At 50.6% G+C, this 18,927-nt stretch overlaps 1 protein-coding gene across 3 annotated transcripts in view; it reads left to right on the top strand.

The window, feature by feature from the left end:
- The window catches only part of EPHB2 (EPH receptor B2), a 193,191-nt gene extending 174,527 nt beyond the window's left edge, over positions 1 to 18,664 (top strand). Inside the window, exons 7-16 of one of the 3 annotated variants that reach the window (XM_066270150.1) lie at positions 719 to 788; positions 2,850 to 2,958; positions 3,853 to 3,920; positions 11,434 to 11,556; positions 12,118 to 12,365; positions 13,320 to 13,535; positions 14,403 to 14,552; positions 15,715 to 15,908; positions 17,541 to 17,696; positions 18,226 to 18,664. In XM_066270150.1, coding sequence (XP_066126247.1) covers positions 719 to 788; positions 2,850 to 2,958; positions 3,853 to 3,920; positions 11,434 to 11,556; positions 12,118 to 12,365; positions 13,320 to 13,535; positions 14,403 to 14,552; positions 15,715 to 15,908; positions 17,541 to 17,696; positions 18,226 to 18,334 — 1,443 coding nt within the window. In that variant the 3' untranslated portion in view covers positions 18,335 to 18,664. Of the gene's footprint in view, positions 1 to 625; positions 789 to 2,849; positions 2,959 to 3,852; positions 3,921 to 11,433; positions 11,557 to 12,117; positions 12,366 to 13,319; positions 13,536 to 14,402; positions 14,553 to 15,714; positions 15,909 to 17,540; positions 17,697 to 18,225 lie in introns of all 3 variants that reach the window. The other 2 variants (XM_066270149.1, XM_066270148.1) reach the window with 2 other exon arrangements.
- Positions 18,665 to 18,927: the final 263 nt, after the last annotated feature.

The following is an 18,927-nucleotide window of genomic DNA, read 5'->3' as shown; positions in this document are numbered from 1 at the left end:
GCTATCAACAAGAACTAACAGTCTAGACCCCAGGGCTCTGCATACCATGGCCACTCAGTATATGTGTATTAGTCAACTGTTGTTGAAATGATGCTATAAAACAAACAGCCCCAAAAGTCCAGTGGTCTACAACAATTGGATATGTCTTACTCATAGGCTTGTGCCTGTGGGTCAGCTGAGGTGGCTCGACTTCATTCTAGGAATTACGGTAAGGTCTTTTCCACGTGGTTCTCATTCTGGAACCAGCTGTCACTCAGGTTAAGGTCCCCTCATGGTAGATGGCAGAATCACAAGAGGCCAAGCCAAGTCAACAAGCACATGTGAAGTCCCTGCTTGCATCATGTCCTCTGGAATATTCCAATGGCCAAAGCAAGGCATGTCGACAAACTCAGCATCCACGAGGAAGAGTAATACGCTCTGCCTTCTTTTGTGGAAAGTGTTGCAAAATCACATGCAAAAAGCTGCAGGTGTGTGATTCTGTTACTGGGAGGGAGTGAAGAACTCAGGAACCACAGATGTTCATCCGGTGGCCAGACCTTCCCCAAGTGGCAGAAGCGACAGTCAGTGGGCTCCGGGCCCACTGTGGGCAACAACCTTGCTAACTGTCTTCTCTGTTCCTCGGCAGGAGCTCAGTGAGTACAACGCCACAGCCATAAAAAGCCCCACCAACACGGTCACTGTGCAGGGCCTCAAAGCCGGCGCCATCTATGTCTTCCAGGTGCGGGCACGCACCGTGGCGGGCTACGGGCGCTACAGTGGCAAGATGTACTTCCAGACCATGACAGAAGGTAAGAGGCCCCCAGAGGACAGGAAGAGGGTTACTGACTCCACAAGCAGAACAAATGCTAGGGCCACCGTTCCTACAAAGTGCCTTTGTGCAAACTAGAAAAGGTACCCCCCGTTTCTTGATGTCAACCCTCCTCCCCTCCTGGTTGGGAACCTTTGTGTACTGTACAAACTGCACAACCATGTATAAAGGCCCTGTTGCTGTGTTCTGGAAGGCTTGTGCTACACCGTTCCCATCATGTCAGCCAGGCCACTTCTTTCCCACAGCTCCTGGGAGCTCAGCCCTGACTTGCAGAGTCACTCTGAGCAAATCACACCTATTCCCTGGTCCATATTTTTCTCATCTATAAAATAAAAAGCACTCTATTTGACCTGAGAGTGGAAAATAATTTTATCCAAACACTACTTCCATGACTTACAGTTGGATTGAGAAGAATTCTGAAGCCACATTCGAGTTCAGTAGGAACAAGTTCTGGGATGGATTAGTAATGTCTACCCTGGGCAAGAGAATGAGAGGTTGTAACCTGTGTGTTGTGTGTCTCCCAGTCTGGGACCCTATGGTCTGTAAGAACCCTTCCTGCCTTAATAATCTTCAAGGGGCAGCATAGTTAAAGAATGTGGGCTCTGACACTTGACAGAAATTACAGTGGAGATTCAGCCCTGTGTGGCCCTGAGCAACCTTACTTCTCGGAGCCTGTTTTTCTCATCTACAAATGGGGATGATAACAATGATCTCATTATCATCATCATCATCAAATTAGTATAAGGATGGGGATAAATGTGTATGGCCTAGCACAGGGTTGGGGCTAGGTCTCACACACAGTTAGCGCTCACCAAACAGTAGTTAAGGTTATAGTTGTCTGTTGAGTGTGGGGGCCCTTCCAACCGACTAGCCAAGCCCCGGGAGAGTTTTTCCTTATGACCAGGCTCCAGCATCCCTTTCTGGCATCTGCTTCAGTCCCTGGCTGTGGGCCTTGGCTTTGCCTGGTTGAACATCTCAGAGGCTCCTGGACCTATGCCTGTCATCATAATCCTCTCACAATGCCACGCTCTCTTCCAGTACACCCCCCCCCCCACCAACTCCCCCTTCCTCTCAGCCAGCATGTTTCACCCTCTCACATGCTGGATGGATGTTACTGACATTCGTACTGGAGGACTGTCCCAGGATCCTTTTTTAAATTAATTTAACAAATGTTTGCTAGTGCTGAGGACCCTGAACTGACCTTGTCCCTGACTTCAACAAACCCCTGTCTGGTTATGAAAGCAAATGAATTAAAAAATTAATGAGTGGTTTCCAAGAGCCAGGCCAATGCTGACCGCATTTTACGCATTATGTCATTTAAGCCCACAGCCTTGGGTCAAACAGACCTGGGTTCAAGTGCTGGCTTTGGCCACTTTCTATGTGACCTCCAGCAAGTCATGACCTCACTAAGTCTCAGTTTCCTTATCTGTAAAATGCAGTAATCATAGGCAGTGCATCACCGAACTGTCCCGAGAATCAAGCAAGATGCCTAACATTCTTCGCACAGTGACAAACACTTGAAACACTCAATAGTAATAATAGTTCATATTTACTGAGCGCTTACTACTGCCACCTGTTGATCTAAGTGCTTTACACAGCAATCCTATGAAATGGAAAGTATGATTCTCCCCATTTTACAGATGAGGAAACTGAGCCACAGAGAGGTTAGTCACTTTACCAGAGATCACACAGTTAGTAAGTGACTCCATCAGGGTACAAACCCAGGGAGTCTGGCCTCAGAGTCTGTGCTTATAACTGCTTCTCCATAAGTGTCTCCAAATTCATTGATTTTTCATATCAACTTTGAGATATAGGTATTATGCCAATTTTATAGGTGAGAAATTAAGAATCAGAGCAGTTCATGAACTTATCCAAGGTTACTTGTGAGCAAATGATAACCAGTTCTTCACCGGAGCATGTGACAGGGACTCCGGGAGGCACAAGAATCGAGTTTGGGGTCCCCAGAGATCTCGCAGGGCGAGGGGTGTTAGCACTCCCAGAGCCAGGGGAGAAAGAACACTGTGCTGTGCTTTCTCCCCAGCCGAGTACCAGACAAGCATTCAGGAGAAGCTGCCACTCATCATCGGCTCCTCGGCGGCTGCCCTGGTCTTCCTCATTGCCGTGGTTGTCATCGCCATCGTGTGTAACAGGTGGGTGGGTGTCCCCCAGCCGCTCCAGGCCTGGCTCTGCATCTGTTCAGCCATTCCGGAAGTGTTTGTGAACAGAGGAGGCATTTCCATCAGTACCAGGGACAGGGTGAGGCTCGCCTTGGCCTGGGTACCCTCAAGTATCCTCTCACTGCCTGACCAGCCACCATTAGCAGCCCATCCCTCTGTGTTAGGCATTGCCCTTGACAAGTCCACTATTCAAGGAGGCGGCACATTGAGACACTAATACTTTAGCGTGAAGAATGTCTCGGAACAGTGGGCGGGAGGACGGCAGGATGCTAGGGGCTAAGAGGATGATGGAGAGGGAATATATATACATCACCCTATGTTTGTACTAGTTTAGGTCCCCTTATGAATAGGGCCCATTAGCAGTGTCAGATGGGAGGTTGTGGAGCTCGGGAATACTGGAAAGATGGAGAGGACACAGATAGGAGGAGGTGGGGGAGGGCCACCCCAAGTGACCAGCACAGCATGTGCAGAGACAGGAGGTGGGCCTCGTTCCCTGACTTCTGCTGGGCATATGCAAAGAGACTCTCCTCTTCCTTAAAGAGACCCCTACTTTAGAATAGACTGGGTCATAAGGTCAAATGGGCAGAAGCCCCAGGGTTTCTGTGACCAGGGGCCATGGCCAGAGGTGATGACTTTGCTCTTGGCTGGGGAGGGGATGGGAAATAGTGAGCCTAGGCTTGAAGGGGGAAAGGTGGGAAGGGATCGGGGGAGGGGCAGGATAGGTGAGGCTGCTAGGTGAGGGGCAGGCAGGAATTCCTCTGGCAGGAATGTGGTTTTAAGGGCCTGCCCACCCTCTCCCTATCACCTACTGTGGCTCCCAATTCCCGGGCGCCTCCAGGTGGCTCCAGCCCTTTGCTCTTGTTCCAGAAGACGGGGGTTTGAACGTGCTGACTCGGAGTACACGGATAAGCTGCAGCACTACACCAGTGGCCACAGTATGTATACCCCAGCGGGGCTGGCACCCGTGGGCCCTGCACTGTCAGTTTCTGGCAGCCTCCCCAGCTTCTTTCTTTCTGCAGTCAGACTGAACATCCAGCTGTTCCCCGAACGTGCCAAGCTCACTGTCACCTCCCGGCCTTTGCACATGCTGTTCCCTCTGCCTGAACACTCTCCCTTTCTCTTTACCTGAATATCTCTTACTCTCCCTCAGGCCTCATCATATATAAACCCCTCTGAGAAGCCTTCCCCGACCCCCACCCCACCCAAGATTTAGGGCTGTCGTCAGTTCACACCACGCCCTGTCCCTGACTGCACGGTGATGGCCATTCCTGTGTCTCTCCTGCGCTGTAATGGGAGCACCTGGAGGCTGGAATTGTATCTGATGCTCACTACTGCCTCCCCGGCACACTTCCCACACACAGTAGTCCTTTGACACGTGACTGTAGAATAAATACATGACCTGAATGAGGTGATGAGGACCAGGCTCTGGCCTGCGAGATGAGAGAGAAGAGAGGTGGGAGGCCCCCATCGTTCCTTCCTGGTAACTCCTCTGGTAACCGCTCACCCCACTCAGGAACTCCATTTCCCCCACTGTCCTTTCCTACCTTAGGCCAGGGCTGGGAGCACATGTGCCACACATACCCAAAGGGATGTCCCCTCCTGAGGAGCCCAGCAGAGAGAAAAACGAATGATAGATTCCTTCCCATTGGACAAAATGTGGGGGGTGGAGGGGGGGGTGGAAAAAATGTGCCTGAGACCTCACTCAGTGAACAGGAATTCCAAGTGTGTCTAATATAGGTTCTCAAACTGTACTCCACGGGGCACCCTAGGGTTTCTCAGATGGCCACTGGGTAAGGGGGGCCATCAGCATATCCATTCATTTGTCACATATTTGTTGTGGCCTACCGTGTATGCCAGGCATTGTGGTAGGTGCTGAGGACACGCAAGTAAACAAACCACATATCCCTGCCCTCATGGAACTTACATCCTAGAGTGTAAGGGACAGAGCATTTTTTTTAAAAGCACATAATAAATGAGTAAAGTGTGTGGTGCGTTAGAAGATGAAAGTGCTGTGGGGGAAAGGCAAAGCACAACAGTAGCGGATTGAGAGTGGTGGGGTCGGGCCGCATCTTTAAATAGGGGAGCTGGGTTGGCCTCGCTGAGAGGCTTTCATTCGAACAAAAGATACTAAGGAGCCGGGAGAGTGAGCTGTGTCATGATACCTCAGGGAAGAGCATCCCTGGCAGAGGGAACAGCCAGTGCAAAGGCCCTGAGGCTGGAGTGTGTCTGGAAGGTTTCAGGAACAACCAAGGAGCCAGTGTGGCTAGAGCAGGGGGTTAAGGAGGAGGGGCCACAACATGCAGATCCCTATCAATCATAGCAGGGCCTTGGTTTTTATTCTGAGTGAAATGGGGAGCTTCTAGAATGGTCTGAGCAAAAGACTGATATACTCTGAGTTACAGTTTTGATAAGACTTCCCTGGCTGCAATGTAGGAAATGCATTGAAGGGGTAAAGTGTGCCAGGCAAGGGCAGAAGAGGGGGAGACCCATGAGGTGGCAAAACCAGGGTGGCAGCAATGGAAATGGTTGGATTCTGAAGTATTTTGAAAGTAGAGCCACTGAATCTGCTGCAGGATTGGATATGGGGTATGCAAAACGGGCAAGGTCAAGGAATCCTGGATATTAAGCCTCTGGGTAAAATTCAGTTTGAAGTAAAAGTTCCTGGGCTTAATAATCACTGAAGACATAAATGTAAAAATCACTAAACCGTTAAAATTTCCAGAAGACAATTTAGCTGTTTAACCAATAGGTGAATGGAAAGGGACTTTCTAAGTGTAAAAACAATGGAAGGGTCACAAGAAAAAGGCAGACAAATGTAACTACACAGAAACAAAAGTCACCTGTACATTAAAAGTCCTAGATTATATTGTTCCCTCCTAGTCCCCAGGTAATAAAATCATGATAGTAGATGTAGCTAAACATATTGACTGTGTTCTGTGTGCCAAGAATTGTTTTAATGCTTTTCATCTGTTGATTCATTTAATCCTTCTCATTTCCTGCTGTGCAAATAAGTGAAGAGACACAGAGAGGTCACATGATTGCTCAGGTCGGGAGCTGGCGTGTGGACCCAGGGTGTCTGGCTGCAGAGAACACGCTCTTAGCCACACTGTGCTGTCTACACCTGACAGAGCTAGAATAGGACAGGCTCGCACACGCTGTCACTTGGAGCCATTTGGGAGCATCACTGTTTAGAGTGTGAGTCAGTAACAAGGAAACAGGTGACAGCAGGGACTTATTTTAAAAATAGACCCCAGGTTTTGTTCATAGATCAACACATTCTAAAGCTGAGGCTCAGCCCTGGCCGGTTGGCTCAGCGGTAGAGCGTCGGCCTAGCGTGCGGAGGACCAGGGTTCGATTCCCGGCCAGGGCACACAGGAGAAGCGCCCATTTGCTTCTCCACCCCTCCGCCGCGCTTTCCCTCTCTGTCTCTCTCTTCCCCTCCCGCAGCCAAGGCTCCATTGGAGCAAAGATGGCCCGGGCGCTGGGGATGGCTCTGTGGCCTCTGCCTCAGGCGCTAGAGTAGCTCTGGTCGCAACATGGCGATGCCCAGGATGGGCAGAGCATCGCCCCCTGGTGGGCAGAGCGTCGCCCCATAGTGGGCGTGCCGGGTGGATCCCGGTCGGGCGCATGCGGGAGTCTGTCTGACTGTCTCTCCCTGTTTCCAGCTTCAGAAAAATGAAAGAAAAAAAAAAAAAGAAAAGATTAAAAAAAAAAAAAAAAGCTGAGGCTCACTTCCTGCGTCTGAGCAGGACTCTGTTTTCTCAAAGCACAGCCAGCCCTGTGATTGCCACATCCACCAGCAACCCTGTGCGGCCAGGACAGAGGAGGAAGCGGAGATGTGCGTGACTGGCTCGAAGTCACCCTCACAGGCTCAGGGTTTCCGTCGCTCAGCAGGCGGAATGAGGACTAAGGTCTGTGGGGCCTGGATGTGGAGCCAGGAGGGCTGGCCTGACTTCTCATTCCTACTCTGTCACTGGCCGCCTAGGCTACCTGGGGGAAGTCATCAGGCCTCTCTGAGCCTTGGCATCTTTATATGGGAAGTAGCAGGCATGATACTTCTTTCATAGAGTTGTGTGAATCAAATAAATTAATGGATATTAAAGTGCTTTATAACAGTAATAGTTAACAACCGCCAACTCTTTGTTATGACAGTTAACATTTATTCAGTGCTTTCTATTGGCCAACTACTCTGCTATGCCCTTTAAAAGGAGCCTCATCTGCTCCTTGCAGTCCCCTTCTGAAGTAGATACAGTTTATGTGTGACTGTTATTCCTGGCAGATCCAGAATTCAAACCCAGGTCTCTGAATACCTTATTCCTTCTCTCTTATCCTGAACTTCCCATTTAGGTTCAGGATGACAGTTGCTGGCCCTAGCAGTTGTAAATGATCTAAACAACAGTCCAGTGTTTTCTGACGACTCTGCCTGCAGAGGTCCTCATGCAACGTCAGTTCAGCAAACGTCCACCCCTGGGAACCAGGCCTTATGCAAGGCTCTGGCCACGAGGAGCTCACCTCTGAATCCAAGTGACAGGTCGGGGAAGGAGCAGAAAATACTAGTCGCCTGGCAGCTACAGTCTAGAGTCAGCCAGGCTACCTGGATTCAAACCCCACTTCAGCCACTTATTGTCTGTGTCCATGTCCCCTGGGGCAGGCCATTTAACTTTTCTTATGCCACTAGAAGTTTCTTCATCCAAAAAAAAGGGAGAAGGGAGGAATATTAGGTTGGACCAAATGAAATTGCCATTTTTGTACATCAAAAATAGTCAAATAGTTACAATTTTATAAGGTTCAGCCTAATAATAGCATTTACCTGGTAGGGTTGTTAGGACTAATTGGGTCAATACCTGTCAAGTGCCTAGAACAGAGCCCAGTGCCTGGGAAGCCACACTGAACTGTGAGCCTATAGTGCTATTCATGGTGGGGTGAAACCAAAGGGTCACAGAAGCAGGATGGCTGCACTCAGGGCCATGTGTTCAATAAGTGTCTATTAAGCTTCTGCTGTGTACCACTTTTACATATGTACTCCAGACTAAATATGCTGGAGCAAAAGCTTATAATTTGGGGTTCACGGACCACTAGAGCCTCAAGGGCCTGTAATTCCAAACTTACATTCTGATTATGTGAGTGTGCACATGTGCGAATGCTTTTGCAAGGAGCCGGTTCATAGCTTTTGTCAAATTCCCAAAGAAGTGGAGAGAGAAAAAGAGGGCACATCAGTGAATGATGCTATTATTCTTTCAATAAGCATTTATAGAGCACGTTCTTTGCCAGGCCCTGGGATTTAGCATGAACGAGACAGACACAGCCTCTGTCCCCCTGGAGGAACAAGGGTAAAGTAAGCCCTCCCAGGCAGTAGAGTGTTCCAGAAAAGGGTGGTGGGGTGTGGGCATGCGTGTCTGGGAGACCTGATACAAGTTTAAAAAGCCATATAAGTCATGCAGACATCAGGGCCATAGGAGTAGGTGTGGAGACAGAGCTGCAGGAGCCTGAGGAGAAAGCATCATGGGTCTCCACTGGAGGAATACAGGCAGGCTTCACAGAGGAGGTGGCATTTGATCTGGACACAAAAAGGAAGAGACAGGTGTTCCAGGTGGAGGGACCACATAAACAAAAGCACAAAGGCAAGAAATGATGAGGTGTATCTGGGACCTCTGGGTAAATAATTCCTTTTTGCTGGCATGTAGAAGACCAGGGAGCTGTCAGTGGGGCCCATAAGAGATTCGAATGCCAAGTGAAGGCACTTGCCCTTGTCCTCTAAGAGATGAAGAGCCTCCTGACCAACACGCCTGGCCAAGGTTTGGGGATGGCGTCTGATCAGTTGGCAGCACCCAAGTAGGCTTTGAGCTCCTAGTGTGCTTCTCCTTAAGTCCCTGAGCCGACCCATTCCGTCATCCCAGCTGACCCGGCAGAAAGGGCTTCCCCCAGTTCTGTTAGGAGGGAGGCTAAAAGTCAGTCCCCAAGACCCACGGGCCAGTCACTAGTCAGAGCAAAAAAGCGAGTACCACCGGGGAGCTTGTGTCCCCTCTCTGAGGAAGGCGGGCTTGGGGAAGGAAGGAGAAGTCATGACTGAATACTCCAGGAGGACGATGCATGGACCAGATTTGGTTGGACTGCATCCAGGAGGCAGTGTGCATAATGTTTAAGAGCCCTTGGCTCAAGTCTGACAGACCTGAGTTCAAATCCTGGCTGTGCCATTTGCTAGCTATGTGGCCTTGGGTAGATGACTTGCCTCTCTGAACTGCAGTTTCCTTGTGTGTGAAATGAGAATAATGATTCAAGAGTCATCAGGCGGAGATAAGCTAATGCATATCAAGAGCCTGGCACAGTGTCGGGCGCAAAGGGCTCAGTAAGTGGCAACTGCTGTTCTTCTTCTATCTCTGTTATCTGGATTCTGCTCAGCGCTACAGACATGGAGGGCTTATTGTGTGCAGAGCTTTATGCCGTGTGCCCAGGGGAGGGAGGCATGAGAAAAGACTACATACCTACCCCCTCCTCCGAGCCTCCCACAGTCTAGGATGGTGGTTCTTAACCTCTTTGGGGGGCAGGTCTCAGGCTCCTCTGAGACTGCTGAAAGTTTTGGATCCCACAGCCAGAGAAACAAAAGTTTGCATATGTGTGTATATAAAATGAAAAGATAAGAAAATCCAGAAATCTATACTCAGGGATAAATTTTGGAGAACTTTTACTTTCAACAATATTTATTTCCAAAATTTTCAGACTTTACAGAACAGGAATTACTTTTCTAATTTAAAAAGGCAATAATAAGCCTTGGCCGGATAGCTTGGTTGGTTAGACTAGAGCATCATCTCGAAGTGCAGAGGTTGCTGGGTTGATCCTGGGTCAGGGCACATACAAGAACAGCTCGAAGTTCCTCTCTCTCTCTCTCTCTCTCTCTCTCTCCCTCTCCCTTTCCCTTCCTCTCAGGCTAAAATCAATCAATCAATAAAAAATTTAAAGGCAATAATAATAAATGCATTACATTTTAAGAGGTTGTCAGACTCCACCCCCTGCCCTGCCCCAAAACCCACCCTGGGACTGCTAAGTTGTTCACAAACTCAAATTAAGAAACCCTGACCTAAAGGGCTAGACAGACAAATAATCCAAAATAAAATTCATATGTGGTTGGCAAACATTTCTGTAGAGGGTCAGATAGTAAATACTTTAGGCTTTAGAGCCCTATGGTCTCTGTTTTAACTACTCAACTCAGCCACTGTGGCATAAAAGCAGCCACAGGCAAAGAGCCATGTGTGGCTGTGTTCCAATAAAACTTTATTTGTAAAACCTTATTGAAAAACAGACAGAGGGCCAGTTTGCCAACCCCTGTTAGAGGTTCCGCCTCCTAGATTCCTAGAATGTCTGAAACAGAGGCTGGGGGTGGTCAACTAACATGTCCAGGGTCACACAGCTGAGCAGGGTTGATGGCCCCACTCACCAACCAGCCAAGCCTTACTATGGCCCAGGGACTCCAGCTCCCAGCTCCTAGAACTGCTGCCAAAATGTCTTAGCTCCCAGAGCAGTGGAAGAATGTGGGCAGGGAGCTGGGGAAGCTAGAGGGAACCCAAGCTAGGAGAGGGCCAGGTGGTCTGGGTGGCAGAAGACCAGTTACCTAGAAGGGCAATGTGGGATGGGTTATCTTTCCCTTCTTTCAACACTTGTGGATCCAGTTCTGGGGTCAGAATTGGATCTTTGCCATCCAAGTCACCTGCTTCCTTCCTCTGCATCAAAAAATAAAAATTCATATCAGATCAGAAATTAATATGGCCATGTCCTGCTTCACGCTGATCAACAGGAAATATGAGATCCAGAAAGATTTAAGACTTGGCTAGTGGGGGACCCAGAAGGCGGTCCCAGGGGCCATGCAGACCCTGGTAAGACAGACCTGCAGGCTCTGGGGCTTCCTGGGAGGGTTGGGGCAGCCAGAGTCTTCTGAGGGGTGAAGAGGCTTGAATTAGGCCTTGAAAGATAAGGAGACCTCATTAGCAGAGGCCCAAGAGCATAGTCTATTGCCTGATCTTCCTGTTTTCGTTACAATTCTCTCCCTTCTTGACTTCTCTTCCTTTACTTTGGGCCCCCTGATTCTCTATCACAAGTGTGACAAACCCATCTATCCTTTTTTCCTTTTATGCCTGCACCCATAACAGACATTGCTAATCAATGCTGACAGTCCTTTAGCAACTCCAGGAAGTCATTACTAGTCCATTAGAGTTGGAAGAATAGCTAGGACCTATTGCTATCCCTGATGAGCAATCTGTTCCCTCACCCTTCTGCTCAGTACCCATCTGCTCACCGAGGCCTAGAGAGGTCAACTGATCTGTAGGGGGTTGCCCAGTTCTTAGGGGGGTGGTCACATGGGAGCATATTTCCCTCCATGGATGGACTGGCTCTCGCCTTTCCATTTGTCCACATCTTGAGTCTGTGCATGTGACCAAGCCTGGTCTTATCCCCCAGTGACCCCAGGCATGAAGATCTACATCGACCCTTTCACCTACGAGGACCCCAATGAGGCAGTGCGGGAGTTTGCCAAGGAAATTGACATCTCCTGTGTCAAAATTGAGCAGGTGATCGGAGCAGGTAGGTGGCTGGTACCCTCCAGGTACTATGGCCTCAGCCATCTGTGGGTTGACCACCCCAATGCATACTCTTGGGACAGAGGGTAGGATGTGGAGCAGGAGCCTCAGAGAACCCTCAGAATGCCCAAGGTGGAAAAGGCCCCCAAAGGCCATCCAGTAAAACTACCTCATCAACAGATAAGGAAACTGAGGCGTGGGGTTGGGAAGGAGCCTTGCACGTTACATCAGAGGTGGAACTAGGTCTGGAACCCAGTTCTCTGGACTCAGGCCAGTGCTTTGTCCTTCCCACCATTCATCCCATGCCCCTCCGTCCATCTCCCCAGTTTCCTCTACATCCTCACCCCATGCCCATCCAAATGCCATGGGACAACCGTGAAGGGTTTACTCTTACTCTCAAAGGTGGCTGGGACTTTTTAGGGCCCCCATATTCTACAAGGGGTTCAGTGTCCAAGAGGATGAATTGACCTTTGAGGAGGCCCCAGGAGTGGAGGTTACAGGGAACAGGGAGATGACACTTTCACCTGGCAAGTGACATCTTGCCTCTCTCCGTGTGTCTGTCCAGGGGAGTTTGGCGAGGTATGCAGTGGTCACCTGAAACTGCCAGGCAAGAGAGAGATCTTTGTGGCCATCAAGACACTCAAGTCGGGCTATACTGAGAAGCAGCGCCGAGACTTCCTGAGCGAGGCCTCCATCATGGGCCAGTTCGACCACCCCAACGTCATTCACCTGGAGGGCGTTGTCACCAAGAGCACACCCGTGATGATCATCACTGAGTTCATGGAGAATGGCTCCCTGGACTCCTTCCTCCGGGTAGGGGAAGCCAAGAATTCCAGGGACCATTGGTGGGGCAGGGAAAGGAGTAGCAGACATAGCTTCCTACTGTCAGAACCTGAAAGGGTCTCTGGAAAGATCTAGATTAGAAATGGCTAGCATATTTCCACTTTCCATTCCTTTACCCATGGCAGGCATTGCTAATCAATCCCAGAAATCTCCCCAGCCACATCCAGAAGCAAATCTCAGAATCCTTCTTAATCCAGGACACTACAGCCAGTCAATCAGTTAGGATACAACCTAAATGCTCTTAGACAGCCTTCTCATTATGCACAAGAGAAAACTGAGGCTCAAAGAGAGACAGAGTTTGCCCAGGATCATCCAGAGGGTCAAGGTGAAAGCCAGGACTGGAACCAGATCTCTTGACCCCTTGTTCAGAATTTCCACCAAATTTTGGATTCTTTCAAAGCACTATAGGCCAAGGGGAGGAGTTCGGCACAGGACCAACAGAGGAAAGTTTCCGGCCCCCTGAAAGGTCACAGTCAACCAGATAGTCAAAGAGCACGGATGAGGAGTCAAAACCATGCCATTGGACTAGTTGCCATTTAGCAAATATTTCTCAAGCAGCAGGTGCCAGGTCCCTCCTATGCCCCCTCTTATTTAACTTAGCACTGAGAGGTGGGTGTTACGTATCCCCATTTCACACACAAACACACAGATGAGGAAACTGAGACTCAGAGAGGCTAGTTCACTTGTCCAAGGTTGCATAGCCAGCAAGGGGTAGAGCCAGATTCAAACCAGCGGTGTCTGCTGCGCAGTCTTTGTTCTCTCCACCACCCTGAAACTGGCCTCTCCTGGCCCTCAGGTTCCCAAGCCCCTGAGTCCTTCCCACGTGGAGCCGAGGCCACGGTGGCAAGGTTCTGGTTTCCCATTGTGAAGAAGACCTAGAGTCTGATTCATATCCTTCCATTTACTCTGCATTTTCTCCCAAAGCAAAACGATGGGCAATTCACAGTCATCCAGCTGGTGGGCATGCTCCGGGGCATCGCGGCCGGCATGAAGTACCTGGCAGACATGAACTACGTCCACCGCGACCTGGCCGCCCGCAACATCCTCGTCAACAGCAACCTGGTCTGCAAGGTGTCTGACTTTGGCCTCTCACGCTTTCTGGAGGATGACACCTCAGACCCCACCTATACCAGCGCCCTGGTAAGATGGAGGCAGGGAGCACTGGAGTCACAGTGCCAGGGAAGAGGGCATAAACATCCATCTCTCCCACAGTAGGTTTTCACCAACACCTGCTCATGCCAAGCACTGTGCTGGGCCCTGGGGATACAGAGACATAATCACGCTTCCTGCCCTCATGAAGCTCTCAGGCTGGTGGGGACACATACATACAGAGCAACGTGGTGGGACAGGGCTATGAGCCAGGACACCAGCGTTGGGAGGCAGAGGAAGGCTTGCTAGAGGGGGTGGTATCTGAGCTGAAAGCTGAAGGGCCAGTGCAAGTTTGTCAGGTGCGTTCTCATGGCCCGGTGATACGGGCATCTGGGCTAGGAGTGGGGAGGTGGCGAGCAAGAGTGCTGCAGGTTGGCAGGGCCAGATCTTTGAGATCCAGAATGCCCATGCTCACAACCCTCCTGAAAGCGGTCAAGGTTGTTGAAGGGTTTTACACAGAAAGGAATAGGACACAGTCCTTGCCCTCCAATAACTCAGAGATAGCATAGTCGAAGCCAGGCAAGTAGCAAATAATCTGAGTGTTGCTTTGTCTGAAAAGTGCCTCCTTGATATGGGAGATAGGGGGCACAGTTGTAGGATTAAACAGAGCGAGCCATTCTTTGGGACTAAAAGATGAGAAGGAGGTTTCCGGATGACAGAGTGGAAAAAGGCAGTGCATGCCGAGGAACAGAATGTGCAAATAAATGCCCAGAGGTCTGAAGCAGTATAGTGTGTTTGGGGAACAATAAGATGCTTCATACAACTGGTACAGCACAGGGCCTATGGTGTGGCATATTGAGAGCAGAAGCCAGAGCAGTCAGCCTCCCACCCATCAACTCTCCTCATTCTATTGCACAGGGTGGGAAGATCCCCATCCGCTGGACGGCCCCAGAAGCCATCCAGTACCGGAAGTTCACCTCGGCCAGCGATGTGTGGAGCTATGGTATCGTCATGTGGGAGGTGATGTCCTATGGAGAGCGGCCCTACTGGGACATGACCAACCAGGACGTAAGTCTCTGAGACAGAGCTCTCTGGCCAGCCAAATTGGGGAGGGGAAGACCCAGCATTCCTGGCCTGTTACTGATCTCCCAGAGCATGGGAGTGAGATATCTGAGATCCTGGGCGGGGCAGCTCCTAGCCTGATTATGGCTAATTCAAATGTCTGCCTGGGAGTCAGGACTCTACAGGGGATCATGAGTGGGAAAGGCCCACCATTTACAAGTCAGTGAATCTTTAAGATGCATTCACCTTGTGGTCAGCCCTGAATGAGACTATGTCCGCCTGTCAGGTGCTTAATTTGGGGGCAATACGATTATTCTGGGAAGCAGATGAAATTATCAGGAACTTTTATGATCAGGTGCTAAGTTGGAGAAGGCGGGTATTGAGACAAGAGCAGCATGGCCAAGATCAGCCAGAAAGTCTTCACGAAATGGGGGGACTCACACAGTAGAGGGCTGTAACAGATTCCAGCAGAAAGAACAGCCTGTGCAAAGGCCCAGAGATAGAATGATGAGGGGTAGTGGGGAGCAGTGGAGAGGAAAGCTAGCTGGAAAGTTTGGTGAGGTTTAATAATGGGGTATTTGAAAGTCAACTCGAGGAATTCCAATTTGCAACAGTTCAGAACAGGTAGAGCTTGAAGAAGTTCCTTGAGCCAGGAGGGTGACCCCCTGTCAAGCTGGGGAAGATGAGCCTGCCCCTGACAGCAGGACAGATTGGAGAGAGGTGTTGGAGCTTCTTTCCCTGACAGAGGAGCCAGGTGGGGGCAGTGAGGGAGGAGTTTACAAGGCCACACTGTGAGGCCTGACAAGGAAGACATCTCTCACCTGGATCTATAAATGGTGCTGAAATCAAGAGTGTGGTCACTCTGGGGTCCAGGGCCAGGAGGAGGAGTCCTCAGGGCCATCAAAGCCAGGAGTGGGCTCAGAGATGGGAGGGAGGGTGATCCTGAGGCAGAGGCTATCTCAGGGTCCTGATTTCCCCAGATTGGGGCAGGCAGGGAGGGCAAGCCCCCAGCTGCCAGGTCAGACTAAGGCTATACCTGGTGGGAACCCAGGCAAGGTCCACAAAATAGGAGTGTTCTGCAATGCCCTGGGGGCAAGATAAGCCAGGCCTGTGTGCAGATGCTCTTACCCACCCACCCAACCCCACTCAGTCCCTGTGTTGTCCCCAGGTAATCAACGCCATAGAGCAGGACTATCGGCTGCCACCGCCCATGGACTGCCCAAGTGCCCTGCACCAGCTCATGCTGGACTGCTGGCAGAAGGACCGCAACCACCGGCCCAAGTTTGGTCAGATCGTCAACACGCTGGACAAGATGATCCGCAACCCTAACAGCCTCAAAGCCATGGCTCCCCTCTCCTCTGGGTATGCCCAGCCTTCTCTGCCTTGGCCCCACCCCCTCTGTGTATGGCTCCGCCCCCACTGGCCTTTACCCTCTCAAAATACCCTCCCACCCTGCTCCACCTAGGACTGGGAAGGATGGTTTCTTGGGCATCTGCACTGCCTTGGGATGCAGGGGAGTGCAGGACACAGTGCACACTGGGTGGTAGAGGAAGCACTTTTAAAGTATGGTCAGATGGACAACAGTTAACAAAAGTTAGCAGAATTTTGGTTGGTGAATAGATTTACTCATTGCTAAGTTTCCTCCCTAACTACCCTCACAGTCACACCTGTACTCTCTAACTTGCATCTGCATCCTCCCTGACACAGCCACACATGCACGCACATACACACACGTACACATACACATACACACGTGCAAGAACATAGCCTATATCCACACACTCATGCACACAAGAACATAGTCCTACATATTTGCATGAACATAGACAAAAATGCTCATGCTTTGCTCTCCCTCTGTCTCTCTCACACACACATACACTCACACACACAAAATCTCACATATGGATGCACACCCATTCTCAAACACACCTACACACATCCATAGGCACCTGAGCACACATCCATTCAGGAGTACATACTCACCACACACACATGTGCCCAGTGGACCCTGACAGGCCTATCGCCACCACCGCCTTGCTTGGCGCTGTCACAGGCCCCACTCATGACCTTGTACTCTCCAGGACCGGCAATCACACAGGGATCTGAGGGGCAGGTGTTCAGTCAGTGTCCTTAGGGTCCAGGCCTGGTTATGTCCAGAGACTCTTTTTTTTTTTTTTAATTTTTAAGTTGATTTTGAGAGAGAGAGAGAGAGAGAGAAACATTGATTTGTTGTTCCACTTATTACTCACTCATTGGTTGATTCTTATATGTGCCCTGACCAGGGATCAAACCCACACCTTGGCATATCAGGACAATGCTCTAACCAACTGTGCTACCAGGGCATTGTACAGAGACCCTTTGGGTCCAAGTCTTCCACCTGCCAAGTTCTTGTGGCCAGATCTTAGTGTCTGTCTCTACCTGTCCCTTCTCACCTTGAGTCAGCACCTCCTGACTCAGGATGTAAATACAGTGAGCTTTAAGCTCAAATGAGGGTCATTTCACTCAGAGCCAACCAGGAAGTCATTCCCATTAGTGCATCAGCTTTGTCTGGACTTTGGAGATATGGTCCACAAGATCAGCCTCCTACAGCACAGCCAGGGTAAGGGTAGACAAGCATGAAGGATGGCATTGGGGGAGGAGACAGGTAACCATCAGCAATTAGTCCAGCGCCAGCCGAACTCTCTCCTGCTGAAATAAGAAGTGGAGAAGTGTGTCTGGCTTCAAGTGTGGTCCAGTCTCCCTGCAGTCCCTGCAGGGGCTTCCCCAGAATTTCCAGGTGGCCCTAACTTTGAATCCTGCACATTCACTCTCATACTCACACACACATGTGTGTACATTTACATGGGTTCAAAATCACACCTGCTTACCCAGAAATACTCAGATCCATAGTTCGCACTGATGGATACACACACACAGGTAACCTGCAGCCCATCCTTACCCTCCCCCCACACCAGCACGTGCCCTGACCACCTCTGTTGCGTGCCCCACCCCTAGAATCAACCTGCCCCTGCTGGACCGCACGATCCCTGACTACACCAGCTTTAACACGGTGGACGAGTGGCTGGAGGCCATCAAGATGGGGCAGTACAAGGAGAGCTTTGCCAATGCCGGCTTCACCTCCTTCGACGTCGTGTCACAGATGATGATGGAGTAAGTGCCCAGCTGCCTCCACCCACCCTTCCAAGCAGGGAGCTCTGGAGAGTGAAAAATAGACAGGATCCCAGCAGGAATGTGGGAACCAAGGGATGAGATGGCCAACTTTGGAGTCACATTCTGATCAACACCTAGGTCTGCCTGCCACCTACTGGCTGTGTGACCTCGGGCAAATCACAAAACCTCCCTCAGCCCCCGTGTTTTCTTCTGTAAACTGAGGGTTTGCAGGAAGATCACAGGAGATATAGAGCGAGTGGGTACCTATTAAACGCAGGTTCACCCCCCCTTTCGTGAAGCAGAGGAGACACGCGCACCTCAGTGCCCTGATGACTTCCGCCCACTTGCTCCTTCTGACTCACGTAGTCACTCACTTCACGGCGGATACCCACCCACTCCCCCGTGCCCCTCACCCCTACCCTTGCTCTCTTTAGCAGGAAACCCCTGGAGAAGCAGGGGCAACTCTCTACGTGGCCCAAGGTCCCCTCTACCCCCACACTTCCCTAACACACGTGCTTCTCTCCCAAAGGGACATTCTTCGGGTTGGGGTCACCTTGGCCGGCCACCAGAAAAAAATCCTGAACAGTATCCAGGTGATGCGGGCACAGATGAACCAGATCCAATCTGTGGAGGTTTGACGTTCACCTGCCTCAGCTCACCTCTTCCTCCAGGCCCCACCCCTTCCACCCCACACGCTGGCCCCCTTGGTTCTCCGTCCACCGACGGGTCAGCCGCCTGCCAGGAGGCCACGGCCACAGGAAGAACCAAGCAGCGCACCAGCCGAGAGACGTCACCAAGAACACGTGCAACTCAGATGATGGAAAAAAAAAGGGAATGGGGACAAAAGAAAATAGATCCTGGGAGGGGGCGGGAAATACAAGGAATATTTTTTAAAGAAGATTCTCATAAGGAAAGCGATCATTGTTCTTGGGGGGGAAAAAAGGGCTTGGGAGATTCATGCAATTCGTCCAATTGGAGACCAAAAGCAGTTTCTCTCCAACTCCCTCTGGGAAGGCGACCTGGCCAGAGCCAAGAAACACTTTCAGGAAAACAAATGTGAAAGGGAGACACCAGGGCCACCCTTCTCTCCTGTCCCCAGGCCGCTCTTCCAGGCCTTGCTCAACAGCCACGTGCCAGGCGGACAGACGGGCAGCCACATGGGAACCACTCTGGGAACATCCATTCCCGCTGCCACTAGGCAAACAGAAGAATTTTTCTGTCTTTGGAGAAT

Source organism: Saccopteryx bilineata, chromosome 3 (genome assembly GCF_036850765.1).
Source record: "Saccopteryx bilineata isolate mSacBil1 chromosome 3, mSacBil1_pri_phased_curated, whole genome shotgun sequence".
Lineage (NCBI taxonomy): Eukaryota > Metazoa > Chordata > Mammalia > Chiroptera > Emballonuridae > Saccopteryx > Saccopteryx bilineata.
The sequence above is the reverse complement of the archived record's forward strand: the minus strand, read 5'-3'. Positions and strand labels throughout refer to the sequence as shown.